General features: G+C 29.1%; 1 protein-coding gene across 4 annotated transcripts; it reads left to right on the forward strand.

Moving 5' to 3' along the window:
- Window positions 1-15,734: 15,734 nt before the first annotated feature.
- Window positions 15,735-17,692, forward strand: LOC104879383 (uncharacterized). Of its 4 annotated transcripts, none has more exons than XM_010652064.3 (3): window positions 15,735-15,881; window positions 16,626-16,882; window positions 17,054-17,692. In XM_010652064.3, the coding sequence occupies exons 2-3, from the start codon at window positions 16,655-16,657 to the stop codon at window positions 17,675-17,677; spliced, it is 852 nt and encodes a 283-aa protein (XP_010650366.2). In that variant the 5' UTR covers window positions 15,735-15,881; window positions 16,626-16,654; the 3' UTR covers window positions 17,678-17,692. The 4 variants fall into 4 exon arrangements, with proteins under 4 accessions (XP_010650366.2, XP_059592993.1, XP_059592994.1 ...); XM_059737010.1 differs by lacking the exon at window positions 15,735-15,881 and adding an exon at window positions 15,888-16,414; XM_059737011.1 differs by lacking the exon at window positions 15,735-15,881 and having other exon boundaries at window positions 16,421-16,882; window positions 17,054-17,228; window positions 17,328-17,692.
- Window positions 17,693-18,532: the final 840 nt, after the last annotated feature.

Here is an 18,532-nt window from a genome sequence, read left to right on the forward strand (position 1 = left end):
AAATTTGTTAAAGAAAATGAGAAACGGACTTTAGGAAATTGAACTGCGAGACCATAGACTTTTGAAAGTTGAATTTATAATAATGATAGTAATAAGGTCTTGAGAGTTTGAATTAATAATAATAATAATAATAAGATTTCGAAAGTCTGAATTAATGATAATAATAATAATAATAAGATTTTGAAAGTGTGAATTAATAATAATAATAATAATAAGATTTTGAGAATCGAATTAATGAAAATAATAATAATAACAATAATAATAATAAGATTTTAAAAGTTGAATTAATGATAATAATAATAATAATATTTTGAAAGTTGGGTTAATAATAATAATAGTAGGATTTTGAAAGTTAAATTAATAATAATGATAATAATAAGATTTTGAAAGTTGAATTAATAGTAATAATAATAATAAGATTTTGAGAGTTTGGATTAATGATAATAATAATAAAAAGATTTTGAAAGTGTGAATTAATAATAATAATAATAATAATGAGATTTTGAGAGTTTAGATTAATGATAATAATAAATAGATGTTGAAAGTGTGAATTAATAATAATGATAATAATGAGATTTTGAAAGTTGGGTTAATAATAATGATAGTAATGAGATTTTTGAAAGTTGGGTTAATAATAATAATAATAGGACTTTGAAAGTTTGGATTAATGATAATAATAATAATAATAAATAGATGTTGAAAGTGTGAATTAATAATAATGATAATAATGAGATTTTGAAAGTTGGGTTAATAATAATAATAGTAATGAGATTTTTGAAAGTTGGGTTAGTAATAATAACAATAGGATTTTGAAAGTTTGGATTAATGATAATAATAATAACAATAAATAGATTTTGAAAGTTGAGTTAATAATAATAATAAGATTTTGAGAGTTTGGATTAATGATGATAATAATAATAATAAATAGATGTTAAAAGTGTGAATTAATAATAATGATAATAATGAGATTTTGAAAGTTTGGATTAATCAATAATAATAATAACAATGATAATAATAATCAATAATAATAATAATAATAATAATAATAATAATAGGCTTGGGTCTGGGCTCCAAATTCAAACCCAAGCCCAAAGCCAAAACCAAACACAAAATTGGGCCTAGTGCCTTATCTCAAGCCCAAACCAAATCTTCATCTTCTTCCTAGCTTCTTCACAGCCCAACAGCATCTTCTCCATCTGGGCAACTCCTTTAGGATATCTCCACCAGCGTCGGGATGGTGGAGATGCGTGGCTTTTGAAGCCACGGCACCAGCCGGTGGACGTCTCTGCTAATGGCGTCGTCGACCATGCCGCGGGAGCAGTCGAAGAGGACGGCGAGCAGGCCGCCGTCGACAGCCTAGAGAGAGGCGTCCCGAACCGAAGCAGCAACGCCGAACTCCAAAGGTGGCTCCGGCGAGGTCTGTGGGGAATGGAAGGCTTGCTTGGCTGCTGCCCGCTCCCAGCCACTGAAGAGGACTTGCGCACATGGAGGTGTGAGTGATGGTGATTATACGGGCATAGAGAAAGAAAAGGTGGCGAGAAATGGGATTGGCGTGGAGATGGGTATGGAAAGCTGGGTGAGTGGAATCAAACGGGTATTAAAATCAAGATATGCTTACGGGAATCTCATGAGGAATCTGAAACAATACTAAATTTATCTTCAATAAGAACCAAATAAATAATGAACCTGAACATGCTATAACCCCATCAAACCATTCTAAAGCTCAGCTGAGATGCACATATGGCATTGGACTTCTATTCCCATTCAACTAATAGCATCCAATAGTCAACAAAGATAGAGAAGAAAAACAGATAAGTTGAAACGAAGTGGAAAAATCCATAATATTCATACCTGAGGACATTCTTCTTTTTCCAGATGGGTTGGCTTCCTTACTGCTCTTTCTCCCCCAAAAGTCTCTCCTCAAATATCCTCCAACGACCAGCCCAGAGCTCCTCCTCCGCAGCTGAAAAAAAACTCTCTCCCTAAAACCAGGAAGACCCTTGCCCCTCTGCTGCTGCTCGCCACCTCAAAATGACCCCCCCCCCCCCCCCCCCCCCCCCTCTGCTCACTCTTCCAGATGGCAGAAAAAGCTCTCTGCTCCTCCTGAATCCATCTCTCTCTAGCCGCCAGCCCAGAAAGCTCTGCCTCCCCCCGCAGCTTCAGAGCCCCCCAACCGTTTTTCTTCTCACGGTCTTTTCATCCCTTTTCTTTTCTCTCTGTCAAGCTTCTATTGGTTCCTCAAAAGCCCATCTGAATCTTCAACAGCCAATCCGGGAGTGACACGTGGCTGCCTAAGAGCGCGACACTTGGCCAAAAACTAATTGCAAAAAATGATTTAGATATATCCCAATTTGGGGGTCTACAAATTGAAAGAGACAACAATTAAAATATGAATAAGGAAAATAGGAAAATGAAATTTATTATAATTTTTCATCTTTTTTTGTTTGGTCTTTTATTTCCTCAATTTTTTTTTTGTATTTAAATATAAGAAAATCACATTCCTTAATATTATTTTCTTATTTTTTTAATATTTTTTAAAAATCAAACTGTGGACTCGGTATTTTTCACGTGCGTCCCCATTCGATGGCGAGATTTATTTGGTGAAAATTCGATTTTTTGAAAAAGACTTGGAGTCGTCACTTAGTTTTATTTTATTTTTTTAAGGGAAAAACAAAATAAGAAATAAAAACCCTAAATGTGACTCCTAAATGAAAAACAGGTTTGCGAAAAACCGAATTTGGGTTCGGGAGTCAGGTTACCTATTGGAAATGTATGGTAATGAATTGTAACACCCCTTTAATCCCGCATACATACGGTCTCTACTAAACGAATTAAGAGAATTGTGACAATTAATTAATTAATTATGTATACTAAGAAAAATAACATATAAAATTATGGTAAAAATCAATATACACAAAAATAATGATGAAATCTAATTAAAAGAATACACAAAATAAATGACAAAAGAATTATGCAAAATGATTTATTTAAATAAATAAGATATTAAAAAAATATTTTTTTTCAAGAAATTTCAAAGGATTTTATTAAAAACAATTTTGAATGAGTGATTTCAATTTATTTATTTACAAAAAAAAAGTCAATTTATTTTCTCAATTTCATTTGTATTCAATTTTTAGAAAATTTATTTACACTTATTGTATCAAAAGAATTTATTACAAAATTTCAATTTTGCAACAAAAAAAATATTTTTACTTGTTTTTTTAAAAAAAAGAACTTTTATAATTTTATTTACAAAAGTATTTGAATTTGTTTTCATTTAAGAAAAGTTACTTATACAATATACACACACATATATATATATATATAACTTTATTTGCAAAAGAATTTTTAAATAAAAATTAAATTTTTGGACAACTTTATTTACAAAACAATTTTTGGACATTTTTTACTAAACAAAGAATTTTTTAGACAATGATTATTAAAAAACAAATTTTTAAATGCTATTAAAAACATTTTTTTGGATTTTTCTAAAAGCATTTTTCTGAATTTTTATTAATAATAAAAACTTTCTTTTACTTAGAAGAATATTTTAAAATTATTATTTTATTAAAACATATTTACTGAATTATTCTTTTTATTTAAACAAAATCTCTTATTTGTTCGAAATTCGATTTTGTAAACACTCAATAAATATTTACAAATAAATATTTATAGAAACTAGTAAAAATAAAATCAAATAAAATTGGGAAATAAAACCTGTATTCAAATAAGCTTACAACAAGTTCAATGTCTTCCTAAAACTTTTTTATTCTCACTTTCTTCCATGAAATTTCATACTCCACGCGTCATAAATTTGTACTCAGCCAACAAAATTGTAGAATAGACCCATGCAAAAACAAAAATAGCCCAAATGTAAATATTCAAAGATGTACAAAATCCCAAACAAATATTCAAACCAAAATTTAAATTTCAAATTAATCTTATAAATTTCGTTAATTAAAATAAGTCCAAATTACTATAGGTTTTAGCCTAAAATATTCAAATTAATAACAAAAAATACAAACACAATCAACCAAACCTAAACCGAGAAGGAGAGTACCTCAACCGAGAAGGGAAGGTTACTGGATGAGAGAAAATGTTTTTGACACTTCTCGACCAGACCTTGATCGGACAAGGGCAACCGATCAACCGGTTCCCTGGTCGGTTGAGCCGGTTGGCCAATGCCTCGACTGGTTCAGCCTTTTGGCCCCAAAAACCTATCTTTTTCGGTTCTTTTCCTTTCCAATACTTACGTAAGGTATTTAGGTAAATTAATATGTCAATTTTGAAACGTTTTGCCTAAGGTACATGTGGACCCCGTATTTCGGCTCATGCGTTTCCCACTCGATGGCGAGCTCGCTTTTTATTCGAAAAATGATTTTATTGATTAAGAAAATGACTTGGAGTCGCCACTTATTTTTGTTTTATTTTTAAAAGGGTAAACAAAATAAGAAAGAAAACCTTAAGCGTGACTCTTTATTTTGAAAAAGGTGGTCTGTGAAAAACCAGATCGGGCTCGGGGGTCAGGTTACTTATCAGGAAGGTACGGTATAAACCATAACATTCCTCTAAATCCTTAAAGTTGGGTCTCTACTAATACAATGAAACTGACGTGGCAATCAACGAGAAAGTCAATGGATACTCACCTAAATCATGCACAATATGAGAATCAAAACACGCAATAGAGATTGATTAGAATGAGAGTGGATGCGTACCTCGGCCACGAGCCACGATGTGCTATCAAGAAATGAGATTAGTGCACAATTAATGAATACAAAACATAGCTCATGCATATCGGAGTGCAAAACGAAGTTCAAGCAAAATACATTAAGCACGACAATTGACAGTCAAAAAGGGATCAAACATAGGGCCCCCAATAAAACCCAATTTATTGTTCATGAGCTAATCTCACAAATCCCGTGCTTTAGAATTATGAAGGAATCATTATTGCTTATGTAAAATCAAGAAGATCAGAAGATTATTTAGGAACTGAAATGGGATTAAAACTATTTGAGTGAAAACTATATTATTGGAGTTTATTTGAAAATTGGAGTATTTGGAATTAAATTTAAAATATTAGAGCTCCGGTAATTAAATTGAATTTGTTAAAGAAAATGAGAAACGGACTTTAGGAAATTGAACTGCGAGACCATAGACTTTTGAAAGTTGAATTTGTAATAATAATAATAATAATAAGATGTTGAAAGTTTGAATTAATAATAATAATAATAATAATAATAATACTAATAAGATTTTGAAAGTTGAATTAATAATAATAATAATAATAATAAGATTTTGAGAGTTTGAATTAATAATAATAATAATAATAAGATTTCGAAAGTTCTAATTAATGATAATAATAATAATAATAATAATAATAAGATTTCGAAAGTTTGAATTAATAATAATAATAATAATAATAAGATTTTGAAAGTGTGAATTAATAATAATAATAATAATAAGATTTTGAAAGTTGAATTAATAATAATAATAATAATAATAAGATTTTGAGAGTTTGAATTAATAATAATAATAATAAGATTTTGAAAGTTGAATTAATAATAATAATAATAATAAGATTTTGAGAGTTTGAATTAATAATAATAATAATAAGATTTCGAAAGTTCTAATTAATGATAATAATAATAATATAATAATAATAAGAAGAAATGAACTTTAGGAAATTAAGTTGCGAGGATATAGATTTTTAATAATAATAATAATAATAATAATAATAATAATAATAATAATAATAATAAGAATTAAAATTAATAATAATAATAATAATAATTAAAATTAATAACAATAACAATATTAATATATGTTAATAATAATAATAATAATATCTTATAATAATAATAATAATAATAAGAATTAAAATTAATAATAATAATAATAATAATAATAATGATAATAATAATAATAATAATAATAATATCACTAATAATAATAATAATTAAAATTAATAACAATAACAATATTAATATCCGTTAATAATAATAATAATAATATCTTATAATAATAATAATAATAATAATAATAATAATATCACTAATAATAATAATAATAATAATAATAATAATAATAATAGCCTTTGGACGTCCACGATCGGCGTTGCTTCGGACGCCGCTGTCCCCGTGGTGGGATTTCACCACGCAAAAAAAAACTTCACCACGCGAAGAAAACTGGCCTGGAATCATACACATGCCTGAAAATCCTCCAGGGCTTCGACCACAAAACACACTGCATGGATGGCAGCCTCTCGTCGCTGCTCCGCCCAGATCAGTACCTCCAAGGCCGCTTCGCCCAAGAACGAAGGAGTCGCAGTTCGGGGACCTGGAGCATTGCCGACGAGCATTGATAGGAAATCAGCCCGGAAGTCTTTTCTACAACAGGTCAGAGAGCTGACTTCCATCTTCAATGTATGAAGAGTGTCATCAGATTATCCAGTGGCGGGGTTCCAGAGGATTAGATAGTTTGGAATCCCAGTAAGTCCCAGGTTCAAGCTTGGAAATGGGTCAGTTATCAAAACCAAAATTTGTCTTAGAAGTTTTCTCAATCGCACAATGAGAGATAGTGTCATTTTTCCTTATAAGGTTAGCAATCTGCATGCATTTTATGAGGGTGGATGGAAGGTGCCCCTTTCACAAAGGCACTTCTCCAGTTTCGGTAACTCGGCCATTGATGGCCTCATTCCCACAACCAACAAAGGAGCAAAGCAATGAACAGAGAGGAGAAACAGCAGAGAACAAAACATGATTTTTATATAATAAGATTCAAGGATGAATTCATACGTTAGGTACTTATGGAAGGAGTCAAGAAAACCGAAATAGAGTCAAATAGAGCACATACGCATATGGACAAATTCAGCAAAACAAAACAATAATCCTTGACACCCATACCAACCAACAAACCACTCCCAGAAATCAACAGAAGGATTTTAGTTAGCAGAACAATATCATAACGTGAAAACATGAAGTTCACAGAGATTTTACCTAGAAGTTTTCTCCACGAGCAAGGTATGTTCGTCTCTCCGCACCTTCCTCATTTTCCCCTCATTTTTTCCTCCTTCCTCCCTCTCTGCCAAAGAAAACCCCTTCCCGAAAGTCAACACCTATTGCGCTATTCACCACCTCAGCATCTGTGGAGTCCCAACCACCCCCATGGCTGCGGTCCTCTTCATTGCCACGCGCCCCATGCATGGAGTTTTCTCTCAGCCGGTCCCCCCACTTAGGAATGGTAATTTCACGGGTTTTCCGGGTCACCCGCCTGACCCGCCCCTATTGGGACGAGTATAAGAACATGGCAATCGGGGATGGGCCGGGTTCAGGCTTTTTTTAAAAACCTGAATCGGGTTCGGGGCGGGGTCGGGTGTAGTTATAATTTGACCCGCCCCGCCTCGCCCCGCCCCGCCCCGAATATGAAATTACAACTTTGTCCCCCACTTATAAATATTAGCTTCCTCTCCTCATTTCAGGTCTTCTTCTCTCAGTTCTCGTTCCTGTCTACGCTAGGGTTTTTCCTCCCACTCAATGCAAAAATCCATCAAATAATCCATTCGAAAATCCATCAGATATTTGCCTCTTCGTATTCACCATATTTGTGGCCTACCATCCCGGGGTTTTGTGGAGCCGTTTGGACGATTTCTTTACTAGGTTTCATCTCAAGGACTACGCTGTTTCGGAGGCATCGAGGGATTATAGGAGGTTGGTGTATGAGTTTTCAAAGATGGGTTGTTTGAGAAAAAGGGGCATGGGGTGTTTGTCACGCTCTGTGCGATGGCGATGATGTTCTCCGCCTGTATTTATGGGGTTCTGGGGTGTGACAGCACATGGGTTCATATCGCCAGTGGCACTTTGATGGGCCTTTTCTGGATTCAGAGTGGGTGGATTGGGCACGATTCTGGGCACTACTAGTGATGATGAACAAGCGTTTGAAGTTTGAACCGCTTTGTGCAGGTGTTGAGTGGGAATTGTTTTGTGGAATTGGAAGATGCTGTTGATGGTCCTGGCGGCATGGGCCAGCACCCGACCCTGCCTCGCCTCGAGAGGCATGGGGATGGGATCCCATTAACCCACCCCGCCTCGGGTATGGGACGGGGATGGGAAATAGATTTATATAATTGAGACGGGAATGGGGTAGGGGTGGCCCCGCCCAAACCCGCCCCGTTGCCAATCCTACCCTCATTCCACCCAGCCATCCCTCAATGGTGGCGGGAAAGGCCTGAAATCAAAATAGACATGCAAAGAAAACCCAAAATCAAAAAAGGGGGTCTACAGTACATTTGCTAAAACTCGAGTTTTAATGAAATTGTAACTTTAAATAATAAACCAAGTTTTCCAAATATGCATAAAAAGATATATAAAACCTAAGTGCACCCATGTATTCATCTTACATTTGTTTTATATGATAAAGTCTTTCAAATGTCTCAATCTTATATCTATTTGGTTTTTTGATGAATTTATAAATTTACACCTAAAATTCTTTACCATTCAAATCAATTAGTCACTTAACCATGATTTGTTATCATCAAAACCTGATTAGGAGAACCCTTGGGCTAACAATTACAAATTCGGAAGGTATCAAATTTATACCTTAGGAGTTCCTTTTATTAAATATACAACAAGAGATGATATATAGAAGCTTAGAAAGTGAATTATTTTAGAGAATGTTAAAAATTTTGATACACAAAACACAAATTACTTAAATATAAAATCGTATCAAGGATAAATATAAATTTATTAAACAAAAACTACAAAGTTTATGCTTTTATATATATATATATATATGCTGCTATTGGCTTGAACATTGGCCTCGCAATGGACTAAATATTTCACTTTGACAAAACTTTTTCGTCCCCACTCAATTAATAAAGAAAAATACACAATTAAAATAAATAAACAAAAGAAAAAAAGAGTTGTGCACCTTCTCCCCACCACACAACTAATAAATTCTATCATATTTGACTCAATGGTGTTATCCGTACTTCCTAACATGGGTTGGCAAAATATATTAGGGACTTTTAACATAGAAATTAAAGACTATATTTTGCTTTGAAAATATTAAATAAAGGAAAAAATTGTTAAAAAAAATAATTTTATTATATTTGGTTTTATTATGAAAAATATAATTAAAATTAGTTAGAAATTTATATAATTTTTATATAAAAAAATAAGTGAAATAAGTTTAAAATAGTATATAAAAATAATTTATTTATTTTTATTTTTATTTTTTAATTTTTTTTCTCTTGCATTTTATTTAGATAAAAAAAAAAATAAAAAAAGAAGAGATAAGGAAAAGGAAAGTACATATGCACTTTCTTTCTACCAATGATGAAAATATCGATAATTATGGATATATCGGTATTTTGATTTTACGGATATATTAAAAATATCGATGAATATTTTTTTTCACAAATATGGGTGAAGAGAAACTTATTTAAAATTCATAAAAATGCTTTAAAAAACTCCAAGAATTGATAAAATAAGTAAGAATACGTATTTTATATATATATATTTTATATTATTCCATAAAGTTGTGTTGAAAATATCAATATAGTTTTAAAATTGCTATTTGGAAGAGTTCAGATGTGTGGTCTTTTATATCACATCCAGAAAATTGAGAGGATGAGTCATAGATCACTATCAAAATCATTGTAAATCACGTGACTCCTTGATACGTGGCTGGTTGCTGTTGGTTCACCTCTCCTACTTCTCCTACACCGTTTTGTAATTTACTTTTCCTCAAAATATGTTCTAAGTTTTAACCACCTCGAAAATCGTATGTAAAACTTTCATAAATGATTTAAAAAAGTAATAACATATATTAGGTTGAGTGTTTTTTTAATAAATAATTTAATAATGAAACCCATATAAAATAAATGTTATTTAAATTATTCCTTATTTTATATTTTTCTAAAACTCAATAAATAATTTTTTGTAATGGTATTTCTCAAAAAGTTTAAACTCCTTAATTTCAAATATTATTTTTCTAACCATAAATCATCTTTGAAATAAATATTTTAAAAATGATAGTTTGATTTATCATTTAAATGTAAGTGTTTTATATAAATTATTTTAAATTAACATAAAAACTTTTTAGTTATTATTTGTTAAAATTTTCGTATTCTTTCAAAAGAGGATAAAGTTCATGTTATTAATTGTATTTTTTTTTCTTATTATTGTGCTTTTTATATAATAATTTTTTTAAATTGCATGAATAAAAAAATATTTAAATATAAAATCTTATAAAAAAGAAATAAAAATTTATTAAACAACAAATATAAATTTTTTGCTTTTATATTCTTTATTATTTAAAGTTTGTTTATATAGTTATTGCACCAACATTGGCATGACGATGGATTGAGCAAAACATTTCCAATAACCTCTCAATTAATATAAAGGAAAAGACATATTAAAAAGGAGGAAGAGATCTAAAGAAGAGACAAGAGAAAAGACCGGAGCACATCCTCTCCACCACAAAACTAATAAGCATCTTATTCAAACATAAGTTTGTCTTATTCTATCCAACGTCATCATCCAACCAAGGAAATGCATTATTATTATTATTATTATTTTATTAAAAAAAATAGAAATTAAAGAAGAGACAAGGGAAAGGACATATGCAACCCCCTCCACCACACAACCTTGCCGTGAAGGGTGGTTTTCCCAAAACAGACTGTAAACGGAGCTTACAGCCAAAACTGTCATAGCATGGATGTCATTGTACTTACATGGCATGGATGTCATCATAAACATCATGAAAATTTAGTTTTATTTCATTTTTATTTATTTTACTCCTTTTTAAAATAAAAAAATTTTGATTAAAAAAATTAAAATTTTAGCTGACAGAGAATTTAAAAATGTATATAACACACCATTAATAATATTAATATATAACATTATTCAATATAAATAAAATGCTTTTATATATTTAATAGCATAATGCAATGTTTTTTATTTATAAATTCTAAATATTTTAAACACAAATGTTATTATCAAAGAAATAAAAAAAAAATTACTAAATTTTCATTTATACACTTCATTTTGTCTAGTTTCCAAAATAGAAAATAATAATAACTTTTTATATAAAATTCAAGAACTTTTAAAACTTTACATTAAAAAGCTAATAATTTTTTAAAACTATTTAAAAAAATAAAGGTACTCATAAAAATTTAATATCTTAAATTTAAATTTTTTTGAAAGTTATTTTTAAAAATATAAACTTGGTCTACACTTTTTGTATAAGAGGATTTTTTTTTTAGAAGTTCTTACTATTTTTTTTTAATTTAAAAAAAAACACCAAGAAGTATGTTCAAATGGACATGAAATTATAAATTATCAAATGATTTTCAAATAGGACTAAACATGAGAAAGATTTTCTATATATATAAATATTTTATAATAGGAATGCAATATATTTTTTATTTTTAAAAAAATGGATGTTGAGATGTAATAAAATTTCTATAATATTTTTTTATTCCTTTGATAAATTAAATATAAACATGCAATAAAATATTATGTTGGATTTAATATCTAAAATACCATTATCACTTTAGATATAATATATCAAGATTTGATTATGTTATGTCTTATTTTGTCATGTTCAACCAATCAAACTTAAATTACCTTATTTAATGTTTTTATCCATCAATTAAATGCATTACATGGATAGGCAAAATGGAACTAATTAGGCCACGTCATATATGTAATTTAAGTTTTATCACATTATTTTAGTACTTTGTACCTCAAATATGATTTTAGTATTTTGTTCCTTGACCTCATTCTCGTTAGCATCCTCAAAGCTCTAAATTTTATCATAAACTTTGAATGACAGCTTGGATTTGAACTTCAATAGGTGTCAATTTGGTACCTTAGACTTTTTCGGACCTTAAAAACATAAAAGAAAAATAAAATTTTAAATAATGAATTTAAAGGAAAATGATACCTTTGATCTTAATTTGAAGAAAAAGAATAAAATTGAAAGAGACAAAAAATTAAAATATGAAGAAGGAAAATAGGAAAATGAAATTTATTATCATTTTTCATCATTTTTTGTTTGATCTTTTATTTCTTCATTTTTTTTTTGTATTTAAATATAAGAAAATCACATTCCTTAATATTATTTTCTTATTTCTTTAATATTTTTAAAAAATGAAACTGTGGACTCTGTATTTTTCACGTGCGTCCTCATTCGTTGGCGAGATTCGCTTTAAATTTATTTATTTAGTGAAAATTTGATTTTTTGAGAAAGACTTGGAGTTGTCACTTATTTTTATTTTATTTTTTAAGGGAAAAATAGAATAAGAAATAAAAACCCTAAATGTGACTCTTGAATGAAAAACAGGTTTAGGAAAAACCGAATTTGGATTCGGGGGTTAGGTTACCTATTGGGAAGGTATGGTAATGAGCCGTAGCACCCCTCTAACCCCGTATACATACGGTCTCTACCAAACAAATTAAGAGAATTGTAACAATTAATTAATTAATCATGTATGCCAAGAAAAATAACGTATAAGTCATGCTAAAAATCAATATACACAAAAATAATGATGAAATCTAATTAAAAGAATACACAAAATAAATAACAGGAGAATTATACAAAATGATTTATTTAAATAAATAAATAAGATATTAAAAAATATTTTTTTCAAGAAATTTTAAATGATTTTATTAAAAAAAATTTTGAATGAGTGATTTCAATTTATTTATTTACAAAAAAGAGTCAATTTATTTTCTCAATTTCATTTGTATTCAATTTTCAGAAAATTTATTTACATTTGTTGTATTAAAAGAATTTATTACAAAATTTCAATTTTGAAACAAAAAAAATATATTTTTACTTGCTTTAAAAAAAAAAGAACTTTTACAATTTTATTTACAAAAGTATTTGAATTTGTTTTCATTTAAGAAAAGTTATTTATACAAATTATTAAATATATATATATATATATATAACTTTATTTGCAAAAGAATTTTTAAATAAAAATTAATTTTTTGAACAATTTTATTTACAAAACAATTTTTAGACATTTTTTACTAAACAAAGAATTTTTTAGACAATGATTATTAAAAAACAATTTTTTAAATGCTATTAAAAACATTTTTTTTTATTTTTCTAAAAGCATTTTTTTGAATTTTTATTAATAATAATAAAAAAACTTTCTTTTACTTAGAAGAATATTTTAAAATTATTATTTTATTAAAACATATTTACTGAATTATTCTTTTTATTTAAACAAAATCTCTTATTTGTTCGAAATTCAATTATGTAAACACTCAATAAATATTTATAAAAACTAATAAAAATAAAATCAAATAAAACTGGGAAATAAAATGTGTACCTAAATAAGCTTACAACAAGTTCAATGTCTTCCTACAACTTTTTTATTCTCACTTTCTTTCATGGAATTTCGTACTCCACGGGTCATAAATTTGCACTTAGCCAACAAAATTGCAGAATAGGTACATGTAAAAACAAAAATAGCCCAAACGTAAATATCCAAAGATGTACAAAATCTCAAACAAATATTCAAACCAAAATTTAAATTTTAAATTAGTCTCATAAATTTCGTTAATTAAAATGAACCCAAATTACTATAGGTTTTAGCCTAAAATATTCAAATTAATAACCAAAAATACAAACACAATCAACCAAACCTAAACCGGGAAGGAGAGTACCTCAACCGGGAAGGGAAGGTTACTGGATGAGAGAAAGTGTTTTTGATACTCCTCGACTAGACCTTGACCGAACAAGGGCAACCGATCAATCAGTTTCTTGGTCGGTTGAGTCGGTTGGCCAGTGCCTTGACCGGTTTAGCCTTTTGGCCCAAAAAACCTATCTTTTTCGGTTCTTTTCCTTTCCAAAACTTAGGCAAGGTCTTTAGGTAAATTAATATGTCAATTTTGAAATGTTTTGTCTAAGGTATATTTGCTAAAACTCGAGTTTTAATGAAATTATAACTTTAAAGAATAAATCGAATTTTCCAAAGATCCATAAAAAGATATATAAAACCTAAGTGCACCCATGTATTCATCTTACATTTGTTTTCGATGATTAAAAGTCTTCCAAATGTGTCGATCTTGTATCCATTTGATTTTTTGATGAATTTTCAAATTTACACCTAAGATTCTTTACTATTCAAACCAATTAGTCACTTAACCATGATTTGTTATCATCAAAACCTAATTAGGAGAATCATTGAGCTAACAATTACAAATTCGGAAGGTATCGAATTTATACCTTAGGAGTTCCTTTTATTAAATATACAACAAGAGATGATATATAGAACATAGAAAGTGAATTATTTTAGGGAATGTTAAGAATTTTGATACACATAATACAAATTACTTAAATATAAAATCGTATCAAGGATAAATATAAATTTATTAAACAAAAACTACAAAGTTTATGCTTTTATATATATATATGTTGCTATTGGCTTGAACATTGGCCTCGCAATGGACTAAATATTTCACTTTGACAAAAGTTTTTCGTGACCACTCAATTAATAAAGGAAAAGACACAATTAAAATAAATAAACAAAAGAAAAAAAGAGTTGTGCACCTTCTCCCCACCATACAACTAATAAATTCTATCATATTTGACTCAATGGTGTTATCCGTACTTCCCAACATGGGTTGGCAAAATATATTAGGGACTTTTAACATAGAAATTAAAGACTATATTTTGCTTTGAAAATATTAAATAATGGAAAAAATTGTTAAAAAAGATAATTTTATTATATTTGGCTTTATTATGAAAAGTGTAATTAAAATTAGTTAGAAATTTATATAATTTTTATATAAAAAAATAAGTAAAATAAGTTTAAAGTAGTATATAAAAATAATTTATTGATTTTTAATTTTTTTTTCTCTTGCATTTTTTTTAGATAAAAGAAAAAATAAAGAAAGAAGAGATAAGGAAAGGGAAAGTATATATGCACTTTCTCTTCACTAAGGATGAAAATATTGGTAATTATGGATATATTGGTATTTTGATTTTACGGATATATAAAAAATATTGGTGAATATTTTTTTCACTAATATCGTTGAAGCGAAAATTATTTAAAATTCATAAAAATGCTTAAAAAAACTCTAAGAATTGATAAAATAAGTAAGAATCCGTATTTTAAAGTTATTTTATAAATATAATTGATATAAATATGATCAAGAAGAAAAATATCGGTAGACAGAGATATATCGATAGATTTGATATTTGAATTTTAAGAATAATAAATATAAATTTTGGAAGTGTATAAAGTTAAGAAATATTTGATTTTATTAAATAAAAACAATTTATATGTAAATATAATGCATATGACATTGCAATAGTCTTATTATTAAAATGAAAATCAATATGATTTTATCATATTATTATATAAAGGGATCCTATCTTGTTGAAGATAATATTTATTTTAAAAATTTTAAAATATTTTTTTATTAAAACATGTTTTATTATATTTTAAATAAAAAATTAAATTAATTTATATAACATATTTTATTTGAGATTTAATTTCTAAAATTTTATTAAAAATATGTGATAATAATTTTTTCTATTAACATTAATTTATTTAAATAATTAAAATTATTAATAATTTATCTTATCAAATTAATTTTAATTTATAAAATATCATCGAAAAAAGTCGAAATTTCGTAGTGATTTAATCAAAATAATGATGCATAATTAATAATTATTTATACAGAGGGTGGAAACTTGTTCTCATGATTTGTTTCTTTTTAAATCTCTACTAAATTTAAAAACCGAAAGGGCCACTCACTTCTCTCACTCGGGCATCAAGAAGCCCTTATCTGAAGTTGCCTTCCAGACGAGAGAATCCCTAAAAAGACCCTGTTTTCCTCTGCCACTCTCAATCCTCGCAGGTTCTAATCTAATCATGTTATTTTTTTTTTTTGCAACCCCCGTTTGATTCCCAAGAAAATCCATCCCCATTCGATTTCAGGGAAAATTCATCCTCGTTTGATTTTCGAGAAAATCCATGCAAAACCCCCAAGGAAAACCAAAAGCATTGCTATTTTTTTTTGCTCCCTGTGTTTTCTGGATAAGTTCTAGGGGTCTTTTTGCTTTTGTGCCATTCGATTTAAATTTCATGAACCCTAAATCCACGATTTTTGAGCCAGGCTGAAAAACACAACCTTTGCCTGCAAATCATGATTAGATTACTAAATAGCATCTTATGTTTTTGTTCTAAAAAAAATTGGACAAATTTTGTATCCTGTGCGCGGGTCGGGCTGGTTGGAAATATCGGGAAATTTCCCGAAAAATCGGTAAAAATACCGATAAGTACCAAAATATCGGCGATATTTTCGAAAATTACCGAAATTTCCGTCGACCGATAATCGGTGACGAAAAATTTCGACATTTCAATCCTTGGTCTCCACCACTCAACTTCACGGTAAAGGGGACCACATTTGCTTTATTTAATGGCAAATTTTAGATCATCTCTATAAGACTTTTTTCATTTATCTCAACAATTCTTTGAAGTGCTTTGTTATTTTTTAATTTCTATCTTCCGAAAACACATCTTCTTTGGATTATCATCTGGTATCATAGTCAAGTTGATCAGATGGTTATCTCAATCCAACCTACCATCCCATTTTTTGAAGGAAATGGATATGATACTTGGAGCATAAAGATGAGGACTCTTTTTATCTCCGAAGATCTGTGGGAGCTTGTGGATAAGGGTTATGTAGAAGAGGAAATTCCAAGAGATGCTATGAGAGATGTACGAAAGAATGATGCCAAGGCATTGTTTTTTATTCAACAAGCAATCTCGGAGAGTATTTTTCCTCAAATTTCGAAGGCAATGAAGTCTAAGGAAGCATGGGACAGTTTGCAAACAAAATATCAAAGCACAAGCCTGGTACTTGCATTATTGATTAGTTACAATGTATTGAATTTTTAGATTCAGTCAAATAAAGTAATATTTATATGTTTTGTAAGATTGGAATGTGTAAGATTCAGTCAAATTTCTTGGGTGCTTCTAACAACAGTGCAGAATTGATGAATTAACTCGGGTTCTGATTTGAATTAGGATGCAGCTCAAGATGGAGATGGTAGCCAAACTGACATCCCTCTCATGGATGACTCTGTGTATGAGGCAGCAGCGAAGGGCGACATTGAAGCTCTGAAGAAAATTCCAGAGTCCGAATTTCATGCCCAATTAAGCCCAAAGCATAACACAATACTCCATATTGCAAGTGAATTCGGTAAAATAGAGTGTGTGAATTGGATCCTTGATTTTCCCTCATCTTCATCTCTGCTGCGATGCCCTAATTTGAATGAGGACACTCCCCTTCACCTTGCAGCAAGGGAAGGGCATTTGAAGGTCGTGGAAGCTCTTATAAATGCTGCAAGAAAACCTACACTAGATATTGAAACTGGGCCTGGACCACATAAGGTTATGCTGAGGATGAAAAATAAGGGGAAAGACACAGCCTTGCATGAGGCAGTGCGATATGGAAATCGTGAGGTGGTGAAGTTATTGATCAAGGAGGACCCCGATTTGGTCTATGGTGCTAATGATTCAGGTATCACTCCTCTTTACATGGCTGCAGAGGGACGATTTAGAGCCATAGTGGAAATAATCATAGATGAAAGTAAGGAAACTGGTACTTCACCCCCTTACATTGGCGGACTTTTCTTAATAGTACGGTAATTTAAAAAAGTTATACTTAAATTATTGTAGTAGAAGAAGTTATTACAAATATACGGTAGTTTTTGCCACATAGGAGAGAGGAAATAGGAGAGAGGAGAGAGGGTGAACGGATAAATTTTTTTAAAACCAAAATCATCTTTCAAACAAAGGGAACTCGTCTCTTGAAGAGACGAGTTCCATGAAAAAAAATATATATATATTTTTAAAAAAATTCCAGAACTCGTCTCTTCAAGAGACGAGTTCCATGAAAAAAAAAAAAAAATATTTTTTATTAAAAAAAAATATTTTTTATTAAAAAAAAAAAAACAGTTGCTCAAAGGGAACTCGTCTCTTCAAGAGACGAGTTCCCATGGAATTTTTTTTTTTTTTAAAATTACCAAATTATAAAAAAAAAAAAAAAAAACAAAAAACAAGCTCAAGGGAACTCGTCTCTTGAAAAAAAAATATATTTTTTTTAAAAAAATCTCAAATTATTTAAAAAAAAAAAAACATTTTTTTCCTTAATGGAACTCGTCTCTTCAAGAGACGAGCTCCATGAATATATATATATATTGCTTAAGAAATTCCCAAATTATTAAAAAAAAAAAAATGGCAATTCCTCAAGGGAACTCGTGGAAATATATATATATATATATATATATATATATATATATATATATATATATATATTTTAAAAAATTCCCAAATTAAAAAAAAAAAAAAGGATTTCCTCTTCCCATGGAAAATTTTTTTTTTTTTAAATTCCCAAATAAAAAAAAAAAAATTTGCTAAAGGGAACTCGTCTCTTCAAGAGACGAGAGACGAGTTCCCATGGAAAAAAATATATTTTTATTTAAAAATATAATTTTTATTTAA

Source organism: Vitis vinifera, chromosome 5 (genome assembly GCF_030704535.1).
Source record: "Vitis vinifera cultivar Pinot Noir 40024 chromosome 5, ASM3070453v1".
In the NCBI taxonomy this organism is placed as follows: domain Eukaryota; kingdom Viridiplantae; phylum Streptophyta; class Magnoliopsida; order Vitales; family Vitaceae; genus Vitis; species Vitis vinifera.